At 36.8% G+C, this 20,432-nt stretch overlaps 1 protein-coding gene across 1 annotated transcript in view; it reads right to left on the reverse strand.

Annotated features, from left to right (window-relative positions):
- The window catches only part of MAP4K5 (mitogen-activated protein kinase kinase kinase kinase 5), a gene marked incomplete at both ends in the record, with an annotated part of 107,851 nt that overhangs the window by 65,548 nt on the left and 21,871 nt on the right, over positions 1 to 20,432 (reverse strand). Inside the window, 4 exons of the mRNA XM_080708081.1 lie at positions 1,415 to 1,470; positions 3,932 to 3,996; positions 4,653 to 4,743; positions 17,237 to 17,294. Of these exons, the coding sequence (XP_080564207.1) occupies positions 1,415 to 1,470; positions 3,932 to 3,996; positions 4,653 to 4,743; positions 17,237 to 17,294 (270 nt within the window). The remainder of the gene's footprint in view (positions 1 to 1,414; positions 1,471 to 3,931; positions 3,997 to 4,652; positions 4,744 to 17,236; positions 17,295 to 20,432) is intronic.

Below are 20,432 nucleotides of genomic sequence, written 5' to 3' on the forward strand. Positions count from 1 at the left end.
GAACTAAGGTACTGAGGTATGACTATATACATAATACATAGCCACACACACACATAAACATGGGGGATTTACTTTCATTTATCTCACATTAAGATTTTGCATGATGTTCTCTCTGTGTGTGTGTGTGTGTGTGTGTGTGTGTGTGTGTGTGTGTCTGCATGCATGTGCACACACATGCATGTTTTCCTGGGGATTGACCTCAGAGGTGTTATACCTCTAAGCTATACCTTCAGATTGATTTTATCTTTTATTTTGAAACAGGGTCTCACAAGATTGCTGAGGCTGGTCTTGAACCTGCAATCCTCCTGTCTCAGCCTCCCAAGTACTGGGATTACAAGTAATGTCACCATGCCTCGCATGATATATCTTTTAAAATGTGTGAAAACTAACTCTATAAACAGATTAGAACTTTCTCTTAGATCTAGTTAATTTCTCAGTTTCTAAAATATGAGAACCACATATAAAATATCAATTTTATTTTTGTCCTTTTAATTGGTGTATTATAATTAGATATCATATTAATTTCACTACTAAGCAAAATATACAATCTAAAAATTGTATGGCTTGAAGCATCAATTAAAAATGATCAGTTGTAAATTACCAACCTTTCCCAAACCAAAAATCTCATAATTACTACTTAATCCCTTTTCCTCACTTAAGTACCTTAAAGTATATGACAAAATTGTTAATTGCTAAGTTTCTTAATAAGTAGTCTTTCAGGGAACTGAAAAAAAAATCTAAAAATTGGGCTAAATGCCACATACCCTATACCTCTACCTGAAGACTTACTTTATTACACTAAAAGCTTTCACAGATCCTGAAAATAAAGAAGCAAAGACATCTATTTAATACAATGTTAACCAAACTTATAAAAAAAAAGGGCTCTGCTATCAAATCACGAGTATTAATGTCATATAGAACTAGAGACTCCAGATAATATTTTGTCTATTGCTGTGTAAAAATTATTTTGCTTTGAGAGAAATGGTAAAAGATCTCATATCCTTTGGACAAGGATTCTCTTATTGCCACAGAACGTGAAAGGAAAGCTTAGACAACTTGTTACTACAGAGAGGTCTGACAATTCATTCATGGAAGCCAATTTATACCTAAGGCTTTCCTTAATCTGTAGCAATGGAGGACCAGGGGCTACAGAGCAGACTGTGACACACAAATCACTGTATCAGCATGTAAGAGGAGTACCACATATGACCACTTGCAAACGCCCACAACAGTTTATAGGAATTCTTGTGACTTGTTCATAACACAAACAAAAACTAACTAGCTTCACATAACTATGAGAAGGTAATAGAAAAATCACTTAGTTGACCCTTTCTCTTTTGGACAGATCACCATTTTATATCTTTTAACTATGAAATTAGAATTGCCTTTCTGTCTATATAAACAAATATAGTACCTGTAAGGTTTCTCTGCATACATAGGCTATTTGTAATTCTGATAATGGTCCAGTAACTAGAAAAAAAAAAAGAGAGACCACATTGTCATATATATGAATATAACACTATAAAATCAGTTCTACTTTTAAAATGACAAATGATTATATAAACTTCTCCATATCACTTGGTGACTTCCCCAGATCAGGAGCATACCTTATCTTTATGCAAATCAAGAAAAAAACAAAAACAAGGTAACACTGGAAAAATTAAATCTACTTTTAAGAGATTAACTGCTTAACAACTTTAGTCAGTGGAAAGATTAAGCATCCATTAAGTGTGATGCACAGTACTAAGTATCACAGGAAGTTCTAGAGAAAGCAACGATATGATCTCAGTCCTGAACAATTTTTCAAAAATAAAGCCAAAAAGTTGACAAACATATATAACTAATTACAATTATACAGAGATGTAGACAAGCATAAAGAGACTGGGTTTTGGTACTGAAAAGCATCATACACATTTTTAAAGGCCACGGTCGAGATAGCTCTCTAACATTTTTTTTTTTTTGGTACCCAAAGAGCTGGAGTGTAGCTTAAAGGTAGAAGGCCCCTGGATCCAATCCCCAGTGCCACAAGAAAGGAAAGGAAAGGGAAATGGAAAAGGAAAAAAGAATAAGCAGTGATCAGATTTTAATAGTCAGGATTTTTTTGGTTATAGGTTGTTGTGACAAAATTTGATAATTATATTTTAAAATTTACAATTAAGCAATAAATTGATTATAATTCAAAATTTTACATGTGAGCCCTGCTTTCCTTATCTTAGAAGTAATGGCTTATCAATTTGGTATGATTCATTCAATGATATGTTTTATTTTCATACGTATACTTATAAAAATATAATTTTTGAAAGCCTATATATGATTAATTATGCTCTACATATCCATGTCCCTGGGCGTGATGGCACACGCTTGTAATCCCCGCACTTGGGAGGCGGAGACAGGAGGATCCTGTAGGTTTGAAGCCAGCCTCTCTGGCTTAAGAGACCCTGTTTCCAAATAAATAGGTCTGGGAGTGTAGCCCAGAGGTAGAAGGGTTTCCAGAAACCCCACTAACACCAAAAAAAAAAAAAAGAAAAAAGAAAAAAGAGTATGTCCGTGTCAATATAGATTAAGCTACTTTATCTTCTTTTTGGTACTGGGGATTGAACCCAGAGGCATTCTACCTCTGAGCTACACCCACAGTCCTGTTTTGTTCTTATTTTGAAATAGGGTCTTCCTAGGTTGATGAGACTCACTACTTGTTGAGGCTGTCCTGAAACCTGCAATCCTCCTATCTCAGCCTCCCAACTACTGGGATTACAGGGAAGCATTGCCACACCTGACTAAAAGCACTTCCCTTGTGAAGATACATTTAAAATGTAAAATAAGCCAGGCGTGGTGGTGCACACTTGTAATCCCCACCCTTGGGAGGCGAAGACAGGATAGCACAGGTTCGAAGCCAGCCTCTCTGGCTTAAGAGATCCTATTTCCAAATAAAAATATAAAAAATAGGTCTGGGAGTGTAGCCCAGAGGTAGAAGGGTTTCCAGGAGCCCCAGTACCACCCAAAAAATAAATTAATTAAATAAAATAAACAAGTAAATAAATAAAATGTAAAATAAGTTTGTATGTATGTGTTTGTCGTTTGTTTATGTTTGCAGTACTGGGGATGGAACCCAGGGGCATTCTCCCTCTGAGCTACATCCCAGCCCTATTTTTTATTCTTTATTTTGAAACAGGGTCTCACTGAGTTGCAAGGGGCCTCACTAAGGAACTGAGGCTAGCCTCAAACCTAGATCCTTCTGTCTCAGCCTCCCAAATGCTGGGATTACAAGCATGCACCATCATGCCGGCTATAATTAATTAATTAATTTACGGAACTGGGAATTGAACTCGGGCATTCTACCGCCAAGCCATACCCCTCAGCCCTATTCTTTACTTTGAATAGGGTCTTACTAAGTAGCAGATGACTTCACTGTGCTGCTGAGGCTGGCTACAAACCTGTAATCCCATCTCAGCCTCCCAAGTACTGAAATTACAAGCTTGCACTACCATTCCAGGCTTAAAATGTACACATTTACTTTTGAATTTCTTGGCATAGGCTAATCTAATTTAATAATTAATAATCAATAAAAATAAAATTTAGATTTTTTTTGTGGTACTGGGATGGAACCCAGGGGCATTCTACCTTCAAGCTACACATCCAGCCCTTTTTCTTAGTCTTTATTTTGAATCAGGATCTCACTGGTTGCAAAGGACCTCACTAAGCAGCTGAGGCTGTCTGCAAATCATGATCCTCCTGTCTCAGCCTTCCAAATGCTGGGATTAAGCATGTGCCACCACACCCGGCTAAAAATTAGATTATTTTATGTAGTACTCTGGGAACAGAAGAATGCAAAAGAATAAATCTACCTATTAATTTTCCTGATTAACTAGCAATGTCAAGCAACAATCATTAAAGTCAAAGTCAGTTCTGAAATGTGAAGTTAAATTAACAGTACCATGGTAAATATCCTGAAGTGATCCGCCACCACAGTATTCCATACAAATCCACAGCTTTTCTCTGCTAATATGAAAAGAAAAAAAATATATTAGCTGGCAGTTTTCCATCACTGAAATCAGTACTGTCAGGCTCTCACTCTTCATACAGCAAGGTTCTAGATGCACTGGAGAGTGCATAGGAATTCCATAGCAACCTCTCTTCAAAATACAGAAAGGCACATCAGTTTCAGTTCTGCTCCCATTTTAAATGGCTTAGAATACAATCAGTTCTACAAATTAAAATACTTGCTTGTAATCATTCACATTTCTTTAAATTTGCCATATAAAGTTTATAACCACATAAAAAGTTATCGTAAATGGAACAGGAAAAATGATAAAGCCCTAAAAATTTTAGAATATTGACAATTTAATTTTTTTTTTTTTTTTTTTTTTGGTATTGGGGTTCCTGGAAGCCCTTCTACCTCCAGGATACACTCCCACGGGCTACACTCCCAGACCTACTTTTTTACCTTTTTATGTGGAAACAGGGTCTCTTAAACTAGCGTGATCCTGTCTCCCCCTCTCAAGCATGAGGATTACAAGCATGCGCCAACACGCCCGGCAACAATGTAATTTAAAAATTGAACATATACAATAACATTTACATAAAAGAGAGGGAACGTGATAGCAAAGAGGAGATAAATTACAAAGAACAGATGTTTGGGGGGTTTTGTTTTTTACCTGAGGTAGCTCCCAAAGTAAGCAACGATGTTACAATGTTTACATTCTTTAACCATAAATATTTCTTGTTGAATCAAAGAAAAATCATCTCCTGAAAAACAAAATAGGTTGGTCATGTTACTCAAAATCTCTACAAATGGAGGCAGGCAGGCAGGCAGGCTTTGTGATAAATATTTGTTAGAGACAAGGAATTGGGGATTCTTAATACTTTAATGGGAGTGTAAACTGGTACATTCTTTCTTTGAAGACTAAAACCTTAAAAAATGTAGAAATCTATGAATCCACAGTAGCTTCAAAACGTTTTTTCTTAAGAAGATATATACAGAAACAGATGTTTAATAAAAGAGTGGTTACATAAATCATGGTATAGTTACAGATACCCAACGACAGTTCTAAATGTATCTTGATATGTAAATATGTTCATGATATAAGTGAAAAGGGGATTTTATATGTATTATTTAAGTACATTTGAACATGGAGCAAGTCAAAAAACATGCAATGGTTATGCCTGGGTGGTAAATCAAAATAGATTTTCCTTTCTTCATATCCTTCTCCCCTCCCCCTCCCTCTGGTGGGGGAGCACCAGTGATTGAACCCAGGGGTGTTCTACAACTAAGATATACCCCCAGCTCTGTAATCCTCCTGCCTCAGCCTCCTGAGTACTGAGATTACTAGCATGTGCCATTGTGCTTAGCTTGCTTTCTTCATTTTAATCTGTATTTTTCAATATGTCCATCATAAATCTTTTTTATTTGTTCAACAAGAAAAAATTATATTAAAATAAAATACTGTTGTTGCCGGGCGTGGTAGCGCACGCTTGTAATCCCCGTGCTTAGGAGGCAGAGAAAGGAGGATCGCTCAGGTTCGAAGCCAGCCGCGCGCACTGGCTTAGGAGACCCTCTTTCCAAATAAAAATGTAAAAGTAGGTCTGGGAGTATAGCACGGAGGTAGAAGGGCTTCCAGGAACCCCAGTACTACCAAAAAAAATATAAGTAAATAATATAAAAATAAATAAATAAAATATTGTTTATGGGAATTTTATGATAATTATAAGAATACTGCCTAGTATAGTACTGTTTCCATCAAACCATTTCTATCAAAGTAGTGTTTATTAGTATACTACAGCCATTAAGAACTTGAGCTTTGGATTACACATATCTGCATTCAAATTCTTGTTCAGACACTCAGTTGAATATGAACAACTTTACACTTCTAATCCAGTTTCCTCTGTTAAGCAGCCCTGGATTCATTTTGCTATTTAGATTCCTTATCTACCACTCTTACAGATACTCTCTACATTTAAATTATATCTATCAAGTTGCTGGCCATTTTGGTAACAGAGTCTTAAGCCCCATCTTTCTGAATGTTTTGAGAAAGAGATATTGTACATAATGCATTTAGTACATTTGATAGAATAAACATGGTAACAATAACTATGTTAGAGACCAGGATACAAATAGAGTTATTCTTTATTAGGGCATTGTTATAAAATATTTTCATTAGGTATTGTCATACAGTGATCTTTTAAACTGCATATTTAAACTTCATTTTATTAAAAAAAACTTTTCAACAATAATTACATATACATATTAACTAACATTTTGATCATAAGATTTAGTGTTAATAATTTTAAAAGATTAGGTAAGCCAAATTAGAGTATTATCTTCTAATGGAATTCAAGTCTGAGTAAAAGTTTTTTAAGATAACCCAGCTTTAACTTGTAAAAACTGGGGAAACATGTATGAAAATTGCTACATGTACCTTAAACATAAGTGTACTTATGTTGGCACCTTTATACAACTAAAAACTCATTTTGTAACGGTCTGCCAATGAAAGGGTATGGGAGGAAGTAATCCAAAACAAGATTATTTCATGCCCCTCATTATCAGTGTGTACAGAAGCAGTGAGTAAGGCCAGAGGTTAGAGTAGAAGGTTTCCCACTGGGTGCAGAGCAAAGGCTCCTATGTCCACTCAGGAGCATGCAGCACTATATCTCCTTTAATCTTATGCCTCTTTCTGAGATGGGAACTTACTCTTTATACATGAAAATGTCTAACAAACTGGTATCTCCTACCCCCCCCCCTTCAGTTTATCAAGTAGCCCTGAGCTGGGCATCGTGGTACTTTCTGGTAGCCCTGGCTCTTCAGAAGCAATGGCAGGGTCACGAAAGTCCGGGAGTTAAGACTAGCCTGGGCAACACAGGAAGACTCTGTTTTGTTTTGTTTTGTTTTTTTAAAGAGAATTCTGAATTTTAAAGAAAAGAGTAAGAAAGCACCTAACTTAATAAATGCTATTCTTTGGATTTGGATTTCCATCTACTCACATTTATTCATATATATATATACATACATACATATATATTTATTTATTTTTGCGGTACTGGGGGTGGAACATAGGGGCATTCTATCTCTGAGCTACACCCCCAGCCCTATTTGTAATTCTTTATTTTTGAAACAGAGTCTCACTGAGTTGCAGAGGGACTCACTACTTAGTGAGGCCCTTTACAACTCAGTGATACCCTGTTTCCAAATAAAGAATAAAAAATATGGCAAAAAAAAATTAGGCCTAGAATATAGTTGAAGTGGTGTAGTATTTATCTAGTGTTCATGAGACCCTGAATTGGATCCTTGGCAATGAAGAAAAAAAAGAAAACTTGAATTAAAAACCTAAACTTAAGATCCCAAACTCTCAAACTCCTAAAAGAAATAATAGAAGAAAAATTCTTGACATTAGATTTGGCAATGACTTCTTAGATGATATTTATAGCACAGCTAACAAAAGCAATCGAGAATTCATCAAACATTAAAAAGGACATCATAAACAGAGTACAAAGGTAACCTATAAATTGCTAGAAAATATTTGTAAACAATATATCTGATAAAGGTTTAGTCTTCAGAATATATAAAGAACTACTATAACTCAACACTAACAATCAAATAACTTGGTTTAAAAAACAAAAGATTGGCCGGGCATGGCACGCTTATAATCCCTGTGCTTGGGAGGCAGAGACAGGAGAACTGCTTATGTTCAAAGCCAGCCATGCTGTCTTAAGATACCCTGTTTCCAAATTTAAAAAAAAGTATAAAATAGGTCTGGGAGTGTAGCCCGGAGGTAGAAGGGCTTCCAGGAACCCTAGTACCACCAAAAAAAAAAAAAAAAAAAAAAAGCCGGGCATGGTGGTGCACGCTTGTAATCCCAGCGCTTGAGAGGCTAAGACAGGAGGATCGCACAGATTTAAAGCCAGCCTCAGCTACTTAGTGAGGCTCTCAGCAACTTAGTGAGACCCTGTTTCCAAATAAAGTATAAAATAGGTCTGGGAGTGTAGCCCGGAGGTAGAAAAGCCCCTGGCCCAGTACCACAAAAGAAATAAAAAATAAAAAATTAAAATTAAAATTAGGGTTGTAGGTATAGCTCAGTGGTAGAATATTTGCCTAGTATGCATGAGGCCCTGGTTTGGATCCTTGACACTGCAAAAAACAAATATACTTAAAACTATCAGAGAAAAAAAAAAAACTATCAGAGGACCTAGTAATCCCACTTATAGGTATATATTAAAAGTATATACAGCATCTCAAAGACATATTTGCATGTCCATGTTCACAACAACACTATTCACAATAGTCAAGAGATGGCTAACAAATTTCTATCTCCAAATGAATGTGTAAACAAACAAAATGTGGTATATACATACAATAGAAACTAAGTAGATGTAAAGAGGAAGGAAATTCTATCACATGGTACAACATGGATGAACACAGTAAGAGCCTGTCTCAAAATAAAAAATAAAATCACGCTGGGGCTATAGGTCAGAGGTAAAATGCCTGAGTTTAATCCCCAGTACCACACACATAAAGACAAAACAATCATTCACAAGGCAAGCCAATGGTGTTTAAGTCTTTGTATACTTCTTGACTCTTTTCTATTTACTTTCTCTATTTATATTTCCAGGGAAGAAGGCAAAGTATTTCCTGGTAGTATAAAATATTTTAAACATCTATTAGAGGATATTTACAGATTCATATTCTTCTGAAAACTCTCTAAACTAAAAAAAGACATTTGTCGCTTTATTAAAAAATATCGGACTATTTTATGAATATTTCCAATTTAGCATTTTAAAAAACAAAACAGTGAACAAACAAAAGTATACTGCACTAACTACTCAGGGCAGTTATTTTTAAAATTTTATCCCTAAAAGCCAAATATCACAATATTTAACATACTATAATTTGCCTAATTTTAAAGTAACATTGTAGCCAGGCATGGGCCATTCTTGTAATCCCAGTATTTGGGGAGACTGAGACAGGAGGTTCCAGGTTTGCTACCAGCCTCACCAAATGTGTGAGGCCCTCTGCAGCTTAGTGAGACTCTGTTTCAAAATAAAAAATAAAATAAGGCTGAGGGTGTAGCTTAGAATGTCCGTAGGTTCAATCCACAGTACCCCCCCCCGAATTCTGTAGTTTCACCATAAAAGAGGAATAATAAGATGAAAAAAGAAAGGAAAGTAAAATTCTGATGGTTAGCTTTCCCAGGAATTTTGTTCCTGCTCTGGCTGTCAGCCACCACCAGCTACAGACTTGTTAAGCAAAATATGCATCTGTAAAATGAGTTAAGACAGTAGGCTGAAATTCAGACATAAGACAGGAAAACACAGTGGCATGCATCATCATAATATTGGTCTGCTTTTCTAGGGCATTCCAGAGGTCTGACCAAAGAGATGAAACACAGCTAACACAACAGTATTATTCTTGGTAATATTTTCAGTGCTGATGACTGGTAAGTCAAATTCTATTTAATGCCACCATTTGTAAGATGGTGACTGTACTTAATAAAAATGTACTATAAAATGAAAGAAAAGGTTAAATCACTTCTGATAACAATCACATGCCTATGTATATAAAAGGCAACAAGAATACAGGGACACAGATAAGAACGCTGATTTCATTTTCTTTCTTTTTTTTCTTTTTTTTTGTGGCAGCACTGCTGGGATCAAACCCAGGGTCTCCTGCACACATGCAAGGCAAGGGCTCTACCACTGAGTTATGTCCCCAGACCTTTAACAATTATTTTTGTGGATAATTAAAAATTTTTTTTCTGTGCTAATTTATTTTTATTTTTTAACTCTAAGGCTTACTTTAACATTTTTGTAACTAGTGGGAAGAGCTTCAAAAGTAGTCTATCTCAGTAAAATTTTGACTATAATATAATAAAATATTGTTGGGCAATTCAACACATCTGTAATAAAATTTAGCACTCTAAATTATTATAAACTCTATTTTTAAGTGTGTGTATGTGGGGGGGAACATTATTACATCTACAGCTGGGATTTCATTTACTTAAAAAAAATCCTATTTATGTTTTACCAGACATTAGGCCTTTTACCAGACATTAGGCCTTTCCTAAATCATATTGGCAAATAATTATTTTTTCATGTCTAAATAAAATTCAAAACCAGTTCATCTGTTACATCAATATGAGGAAGCACTTCAGTATTATACTGGCTTCAGTGCAATTTTTTAAAAGCTGTTAAGAGTCAGGCATGGTGGCACATACTTGTAATGCCAGTGCTTGGGAGGCTGAGACAAGACGATAACACAGGTTCGAAGCCAGCCTTAGCTATTTAGTGAGGCTCTCAGCAACTTAGTGAGACCCTGTTTCCAAATAAAGTATAAAATAGGTCTGGGAGTGTAGCCTGGAGGTAAAAAAGCCCTGGGTTCCACCCCCAGAACCCCCCCCCCCCACACACACACAGAGTTGCTAAGTACAGTTAAGAATTCACTTTTTAAATACAGCTATCTCCATATTTGTATGCGGGGGTAGTGGGGATTAAATCCAGGGTGTTTGCCGGGTGTAGTGGCGCACGCTTGTAATCCCCACGCTTGGGAGGCAGAGACAGGAGGATCATGCAGGTTCGAAGCCAGCCATGCTGGCTTAAGAGTACCTGTTTCCAAAATTATATATATATATATATATATAATAGGTCTGCGAGTGTAGCCCAGAGATAGAAGGGCTTCCAGGAACCCCAATACCACCTAAAAATAAAAAATAAATAAATCCAGGGGTGCTCAATTTCTGAGCTCTACCGTCAGCATTATTTTATTTTTTATTTTGAAACAGGATCTTACAAAGTTGCTAAGGCTGGCCTCAAACCTGTGATCCTCTGGTCTCAGCCTCTCAAGTACTGGGATTACAGATATGTGTGCCACCAAGCCAGACTCAGAATATTTTGAAATATATAAACTGACCATTGGGAAAATTCATTAGCATATCACTATATATTTTTTACCTTACTTTAAGTCTGCTCATGGTGTGAAAAGTCTGCTTTGGCTTTACTGGCAATGCTGATCACTCTCAAAAATATTATAGCCCCCCCAAGAAAAAAAGTGAAGTAAATACAGGATGCAGAAGACACAGAAAGTTTGTTTTGAAAGAAAATTTTAGCTGGGAGTACAGCTCAGTCAGTCATAAAGCACTTGTCTATCCTGGGCTCCACTGTCAGCAACACACACACATACACACACACACACACACACACACACACGCGGAAAAATTTAAAGTACAGGTAAATTAAAGCAACAAAATGAAACAAAAAGAATGCTGGTAGAGTTGTGGGGAGGAGCTGAAGAAGAGTTACACTTCTATGGAACAAAAGCCTTGGAAACAATTAGTGAAAGTAATACTGGAGACAAGAAAGCCACTGGTGTAAAGGTAGACTTAAAAACTCATATATAAAACTGGGAAGACAACTAAAGATAAACATGACTACAGAGAAAACATGTACGATATATAAATAAGAGGGAGCCAATGTGAGTAGCTGGTATTTCTAAAGTAATGAAATAAGAAAAAAATTCAAGAATGACAAAAGAAACTTTCTTGAAATGGAGAAAATATAAATTGCAGATTAAAAAAGAGCTGTGTTTCAAGGGGGAAAAATCTGTAGAAAATTATCAAGACCACTACATTCCGCTGAAATAACTAATTCCAAAGACAAAGCTTATGCTATCACAAAGAAATAGCAAGTCGCCTACAAAGAAGAAAATAGAAAGTAGGCCTTACAATTCTCTCCAACAATATGCAAGGAAGAAAATGTCTGGCCGGGCGCGGTGGCGCACGCTTGTAATCCCCGCGCTTGGGAGGCAGAGACAGGAGGATCGCGCAGGTTCGAAGCCAGCCGCGCGTGCTGGCTTAGGAGACCCTGTTTCCAAATAAAAATGTAAAAATAGGTCTGGGAGTGTAGCCCGGAGGTAGAAGGGCTTCCAGGAACCCCAGTACCACCAAAAAAAAAAAAAAAAAAGAAAAGAAAATGTCTACAGATTTCCTGAGGATAGAAGAATGTGGGACACAATCATCCTAGAGCTAGCCAAATGGCCATTCTTATACTGTGTGTGTGTGGGGGGGGGGGCACTAGGGATTGAACCCAGAGGCATTCTACCTCTGAACTAAATCCTCAGCCTAATTTTATTTCTTATTTGGAAATGGTCTCATTAAGTTGCCAAGGGTTTTGCTAAGTTGTTGAGGCTAGCTTCGAACCTGTGATCCTCCTGTCTCAGCATCCCAAGTACTGGGATTACAAGCTTGTGCCACCATGCCAGGCTTCTTACATATTTGTCAGTACGTAACTATACTGTCCTAGGTGCTAAGATATAAAAAGTGAAGACAGAAGATTACTGTTCTTATGAATCTTATTCTCTAAGAGATAGGAAAACAAAGGGGGAAAAAGAAAACACACATAGACAAAAAAAAAAAGTATCAATAAGTCATGTCCTATGCAAAGAATTAAAATAACAAGGGTTTGATGGCTATTTGATTGATTGATATTGGAGATTGAACCTAGGGGCATTCTACCTCTGAGCTATACCCCAGCCCTATTTTACTTTTTATTTTGAAACAGAGCTTTGCTGAAAGCCTGTGGTCCTCCTGTCCCAGCCTCCCAAGTACTGGGAATACAGGCATGTGCCACTATGCCCAGTTTGGTGGCTATGTTAAGTTGGCATCTCTGTAGAAATGATATTTAAGCTGAGATATGAATTACCAGGAGTTTTCTGAACCAAGATGAAAAACAGTACTTCAGCCAGAATGGAAGGGCTAGTTTAATTCGGGATGCTTAAATAAAAATAAAAACAAAAGGAGCAGGGAGAGGATAAATATATAAATGTCTTTATCCTTAGACCTAGGAAGTCAACTGATGACTGTTATTTTTTTCATATATATAGGCAGCCAAAGGAAGGACTGTTTTATTTCTTAAGCTGGTAAAAATAATTCCCCCAAAATTAATATTTTACTCAGTCTTGTGAGCTATCCTATGGCAAAACCATGGGCTCTGTATCTTTCAGATTTTCAAATTTGTTATCGTTCAGATTATCTGGATGATGATGATGATGATGATGATGATGGTTTTGGTGGTACTGGGGGTGGAACCCAGGGCTTTCTACCTCTGGGCTATACTCCCAGACCTATTTTATATTTTATTTGGAAACAGGGTCTTACTAAGTTGCTGAGAGCCTCACTCAGTAACTGAGGCTAGCTTTGGACCTGTGCAATCCTCCTGTCTCAGACTCCCCCTAGACATAATTTTTTTTAAAACAAGATTCAAGTAAAGATTAAAAACAAAGCAAAGATGGATATGGTGGTGCACACCTGCAATCCCATTACTTAGGGGCTGAAGCATAAGAATCGAAGGTTCAAGGACAGCCTTAGCAAGTAGTAAGAATCTCAGCAACCTAGCAAAACTGTCTTCAAACAAACAAAAATAAATAAAATAGGGATGGGAGTGCAGCTCTGAGGTAGAATACCCCTGGATTAAAACAAAAACAGAACAAAACAAACAAAAAACTCACAACAGACCTGGACATGGTGGCTCATGATCTAGCTAAGCACAGTGGCACATGCCTGCAGTCCCAACAATTTGGGAGTCTAAAGCAGGAAGATCTCAAGTTTGAGGCTAGCCTGGAATACTCAGTGAGATCCTGTCTCAAAATAAAAATAAAAATAAAAAAATAAAAAAATAAAATGGGATGGGGATGTAGCTCAGTGGTAGAGTGCCTCTGGGTTCAATAACCAGTACTGCGAAAACAACAACAAAAAATCCAATGACCTACAAAGGATTAAAGTAGAAAATTATAGGCACAAGTTTACTAGGGCTATTCACTGGTACAAGCCACAAGGGAAAAGAAGATTAGCAATATCAATACTTAAAAAAAAGTCATATTAAGCCAGGAGTGGTGGTGCACGCTTGTAATCCCCACGCTTGGGAGGTAGAGATAGGAGGATCACGCAGGTTCGTAGCCAGCCTTGCTGGCTTAGGAGACCCTGTTTCCAAATAAAAAAATATACAAAAATGGGTCTGGGAGTGTAGCCCGGAAGTAGAAGGGTTTCCAGGAACCCCAGTACCACCCAAAAAAAAAAGTTATATTAAAACTTTTTTTAATTTTTAAATATATTTTTATTGGCGTGTTGTAGTCAAACATCACAATGGAATACAAGACTTGTTAGGATATCCAACTACACATCATCCAATTAGCCTTTATCTATTCCCCATCCCACTCCCTCCCCCTTCCTCAATCCCATGCTTGATTTAGTGTTTAAAATGGGTATATTTGCTTACATAGATCATGTGCTATAGAGAGATTCCATCTTCTCCCATCCCATCCCCTCTGGTCACCTTAATTGCTCCTCCATAGGGCCCTTTCTTCTATTAGATTCCCTCCTATTATCCATTTCTTCCTAGTTTTTGCATATTAGGGAGAGCATCCAATTTTTTTTATTTTCTGTGATATTTCTCTGTGTATGCCGCATGGCAATTTCCAATCCCACTCTTGAAGGCCCCAGCACCAGCCCAGCCACCCGGTAGACTCTGATCCCAGCCTCGCTGGCTCCAGTACCGACCTTGCCTCGTAGCAGGCTCTGATCCTGGCCTCGGAGGCCCCAGCACCAGCCTCGCTACATGACAGGCTCCGATCCCTGCCTCCTTGGCCCTGGCACCCACCTGCCCCCTTGGCAGGCTCCAATCCCGGCCTCCAAGGCCCTGGCACTGGCCTTGCCTCGCGGCAGGCTCCGATCTCTGCCTCCTTGGCCCCGGCACCCCCCCTCACCCCTCGGCAGGCTCCGATCCCGGCCTCGGAGGCCCCAGCACCGGCCTTGCCTCATGGCAGGCTCCAATCTCAGTAAAACTTTTTAAAAAAGGCATCAAAGAGCATTATGGCAGTGAGTGTTTAAGGAGGAAGGATCCAAGTCATAATGAGAAAGACTGAGGTCACTGGCCAGCATGAGCAATCAATGCATTATACATTTATCTCTCTATTCTCTCTCTCCCAGTAGAATCCAAGGTCCATGAGAACAGGCTTTTGCCTTTTTGTTGTCTTCTACATTCCTACCCTATAAAACAGAGCCTGCATATATTAGTATTCAATAAGTATTTGTTAATTAATGCATGAAGATATGTGAACTTTTATGAGTCAACTGACTTGACATGAAATGGATTAAGCAAAAGTGCCACAATGGAAGGAGAAATGGACTACAGTCGAGGATGATTAACATTTCTCTGGTCCTTGGTGCTTAATGTGTAAACATGGAAAGCACTATCTTAAAATCTGAAAGTCTGAGGCCAAAATTTTCATTACATATAATTTGATTATACAGTTGTAAAAACAGTTTAAAAGATTTGAAAACCAAATCAATGACTTACATAAATATCAACTGTAATCAATTAAGCATAAAAAAGAAAAAAGATCCCATTTGACAGAGGGGCACAGTGCTGTGTATCTCTAGTCCTAGCTACTCAGGAGGCTGAGGCAAGAAATCACTTGAGCCCAGAAATTTGGATATAGCAAGACCTTATCTTAAACAAAGAAAAAAGAAAAAGAAAAAGAAAAAGAACTCATCTAAATTAATCTCAGAAGTACTTCCTATGTTTTCTTTTGGGAAATATTTTAAATAATTACTCCATCTTTTTGTGTATATAGTATTGGGGATTGAACACGGGGGGGGGCATTCTATCTCTAAGCTACAACCCCAGCTAGAAATATTTTAATAAATATTTTTTATTTTGAAAAAGGATTTCACTAAGTTGTGAAGGCCCTCACTATAAACTGCCGAGGCTGGCTGGGAACCTGTGCTCTTCCTGTCCCAGCCTCCAAGTTTTGTGATTGCAGGTGTACACCACCAGGCCCAACTTACTCCATCTTTATATAAGTGACCTCTAACATAAAACCAGTATCTTTGATGAAACAAAAAAAGTGAAAAACTCCAGCCTTTCAAAGGGTCTTAATTTATGACCTCAGCATTTAATCTCTGTATGTTAAATAATAACATTACGCATATTATGTATTTTTTCTGTTGAATTGCCTTCCCCTATTAGTTCCAATATACAGCTTGAGAAGTCAGAATTGTAGGATTTTAAAATATACTAATTCATTATATAAATTATAATCAAAAGCTCTGTGCTTAGGCCAAATAAAACTGCTGTAATAAGCCCATGTACTCACTGAAGGCAGCAAAGGAATACACGTCTTTGCTTCCTCTGAAAGCTAAGCCCAGAATCCAGACCATAATAATTTATCTCCAGGAAAAAAGAACAATGTGTCATATTTGAAAGCTTAATTGAAAAGTATCCCAGCATATACTACCTCAGTAAAATCATCTCTAATGAATCATACACATAATAGCCTAAACATTTTATCCAAGGTATGAAACCATTTTAACTGCTCAAATTAAGAAACCTGCAATGTTTCGGTTTATGAACCTGCAAATGGAGTACCAAACTATTCACCAACCTGGTAAAAAACTACATATGACTACTCTTATTAGAAACTTCGAGGACATCAAAATCACGAAATTGTTTCAGGTTTTATACAGTTTTGTTTTCAAAGCATATTATTCAGTGTGTTTTATAACAGTCTTGATACATACAAAGTTAAGGTCAGATCAAACCCAAATCAACCAGACAGGGAACAGTTGACATACAAAAATCTCATCATCCTGCACATTATCTGAATATCCCTAAAACATTAATTAATACTTTCCTAATCAAATTTTTCTAACAGCAAAAAAGTTAAAATATTCACTATAATTATAAAAAATTACTTGAAAATAGTGATGCATATTCCAATTTTTGAATATACACATTTCAAATTTTATTTAGCAACAAAACTGTCATATCGAACTTTCCTTTAATCATCTTCAATAAGTTTTTTTCTTTTGTTTTTGTGGTACTGGGATGGACCCAGGGGCTTTCTACCTTCTTGCTATACTCCCATACCTATTTATTATTTTATTTGGAAACAGGGTCTCACTAAGTTGCTGAGAGCCTCACTAAGTAGCTGAGGCTGGCTTCGAACTTGTGTGATCCTCCTGTCTCAGCCTCCCAAGTACTGAAATTACAAGTGTGCACCACCACACGCAGCTTCCAATGGAATTTAATATAACCATACTGGAGATAGTTTACTGACCTACAAGAACACATAAAGAAGACTTATTTTTGGAAGAAGAAAAACAAAGAAACAATTATGGAATTATGCTTTTTAAGTCCTATATTCATGAACTGTACAAGAAAACTGTTCAAAAATTGTTGTGAGGTTTTAAATACATACCAGGCTCCAACTTGATGATTTTTACTGCAGCTAACTCTCCTGTATGTACATTTCTAGCCTAAAAATGAAAATGAAAACAAAAATTTAAAAACATTGTTAAAACATAAGTATTACTTGGCATATGTTATTTATCAACCAACTTTTTTTTTTTCTTTCTTTCTTTTTTTTTTTCTGGTACTAGGGATGGAACCCAGGGACATTCTAACTCCAGGCTACATCCCCAGCCAAATTTTTTTTTTTTTTTTTTTTTTTTTTTGCAGGTTTGGGGATGGAACCCAGAGGCATCTGACCTCCAAGCTACACCCCATGTCCTAATTTTTATTCTTTATTTTGAAACAGGGTCTCACTAAGTTGCAGAGAGCCTCACTAAATAGCTGAGGCTGTCTGCGAACCACGATCCTCCAGTCTCAGCCTCTCGAATGCTGGGATTACAAGCCTGCACCACCATGCCCAGCTACTATTTTTTATTCTTTATTTTGAAACAGGGTCTCACTGAGTTGCAAAGGGCCTCACTAAGTTATCAGCGCTGAAGCTGGCCTCAAACCACAATCCTCCTGTCTCAGCCCCCAAATGCTAGAATTACAAACAAATGTGCCACCCTGCCTGGCATCAACCAACTTTCTTTCTTTCTTTTTTTTTTTTTTTTTTTTGTGGTACTGGGGGTGGAACCCAGGGGCTTTCTACCTCTGGGCTATACTCCCAGACCTATTTTTTTTTAATATATTTTATTTGGAAACAGGGTCTCACTAAGTTGCTGAGAGCCTAAGTAGCTGAAGCTGGCTTCAAACCTGTGTAATCCTCCTGTCTCATCAACTAACATTTATTTATTTATTTATTTATTTATTTGTTTATTTATTGCGGGTCTGGGGATAGAACCCAGAGGCATTTGACATCTGAGCTACACCCCCTCCCAATTTTTTATTCTTTATTTTGAAACAGTCTCACTGAGTTGCAAAGGGCGTAAGTAGCTGAGGCTGTCCGCGAACCACGATCTTCCGGTCTCAGCCTCCCAAATGCTGGGATTACAAGCGTGTGCCACCACACCCGGCATCAACCAACTTTTAACAAAATCTTAAAATAAAATCTTTATTTTAAATAAAATGATGATACTCCCTTTCTCAAAAAAAATAGAAAAGAAATATATATATATATATATATATATATTTTTTTTTTTTTTTTTTTTGGCGGTACTAGGGATTAAACACAGGGAGGGGCATTCTATCTTTGAGCTACACTCCAACCCTATTTCTTATTCTTTCATTTTGAAACAGGGTCTCACTAAGTTGCAGGGAGCCTCTAAGAAGTAAGGTTTACCCAAACCTGCTCTCCTCGTCTCAGCCTCCCAAGCCTCCCTCTACAAAAATATTTTTAAAAAATTACCTTCAGTTCTAACACTCAAAAACAAACTAATGTTTAAAGTCTTGAGATAATTTCTACAAATCTTTTCTTTATATTTGGGTGAATTTTCTCAATAATAATTTTTAAAACTATAGTTAGTTTTAAACAACTGGTGTTGTACGGTAAAAGAATTATAATTGTATACTGTACATTTTTTAAAAAGCTAGAAGAAGCCACACATGGTAGAACATGCTTGTAATCTCAGTACTTGGGAGGCTGAGACAGGAGGATCACAGGTTCATGGCCAGCCTCAGCTACTTAGTGAGGTCTTCCACAACTCAGTGTTTCAAATAAAGAATTAAAAAATAGGAGTGGTGGTGTATCTTGGAGGTAGAATGCCCGTGGGTTCAATCCCCAGTACCAAACACACACACACACACACACACACACCTAGAAGACAGTATTTTAAATGCTTTTACCACAAAGAAATAATGTTTGAGAAAATACACTTTCTCAGATCTGAACATTACACAATGCATATATGTATCAAAACATCACATGGTACCTCATAAATATGTAGTTTTATGTCAATTTTAAAACAAGTAAAATATTTCATACATCAACAAAATCTCATGGTTTTAATTTGTACTATAAACATAATCATAGGCCATTAAAGAAAAAAAATCATCAATGTCTACCCAGAGGAAAACAGTTAAACTTTTAGGGTATATGCTTCCTTTTCTACCTATATATGACTGTGTGTGCCAAGAAAGACCATCCATTCCATTACAATCATGTACAGTATAATCTGAAATGCTGCCTAATTTTTCACTGACAAGCTATATTTTATTTAACCAGCTCACTATTGTTGGACATCTAAGATTTTAGCATTTTATAATTAGACATAGAGGGACAAATATATCGTGGCTTTGTATTTCTCCACAGCTTTTATTATTTCCTTTAGACAAATTCCTAGAATCACTATTTTACAAAATATCTTGGACAAACTTTCTATAATTAGTGCTGCAATGAATATCCTTGCAAATACTTCAGCATGTATCAGTTTAGCAATAAAGTAACCTAGACATATAATTGTCAGGGCAAAAAACATACAGATTTAAAATAAATATACTGGCTGTGCCTGTTAGTCCATGTCTGTAACTACAGTACTTGAAAAATTGAGACAGGAGGATGGATGATTCAAGACAAGCCTCAGCAACTTAGTAAGACCCTGAGCAACTTAATGAGACCTTGTTTCAACATAAAAACCTGGAAGTAGAATATCCCTGTATTCAATCCTCAGTACTAAAAAATTAAAAAATACATATATTTCGTATTACTCTAAAAAACTGAATTTATATTCTCATCAACCTTTATTTAAATACATATCTTCCAAGATCTACTGTAGGTACAAATTTTTAATGTTTTTAAAGTTGTATAAGCTGGACATGGTAGCACACATTTATAATCCCAGTACTTGGGAAAGAGACAGGAGAAACACAGGTTCATGACCAGCCTCAGCAATTTAGTGAGGCCCTCCACAACATATTGAGACCCTGTTTCAAAATAATATAGGGCCAGGAGTGTAGCTCAAGAGGTAGAATGCCCCTGGATTCAACCCCCAGCACCAAAAACAAAAAGTTATATGCTTTCTCCATGCTATACATACTTTTAGATAGCCATAAAAATCATCCCTCTTTATTCCAGACATTAAAATGTTATATATAATCTTTTCATTATTCAAGACTTTCTTGCTGATGTATTCTAATATATGATCAAAGAGCATCAACAGGAATAGCAGTTGACAAACACATCAAAATAGTCTAAAGGCAGTGCATTGTTATATTCTCATTGTTAA

This window comes from Muscardinus avellanarius (genome assembly GCF_963383645.1).
Source record: "Muscardinus avellanarius genome assembly, chromosome: 12".
Classification (NCBI taxonomy): Eukaryota; Metazoa; Chordata; class Mammalia; order Rodentia; family Gliridae; genus Muscardinus; species Muscardinus avellanarius.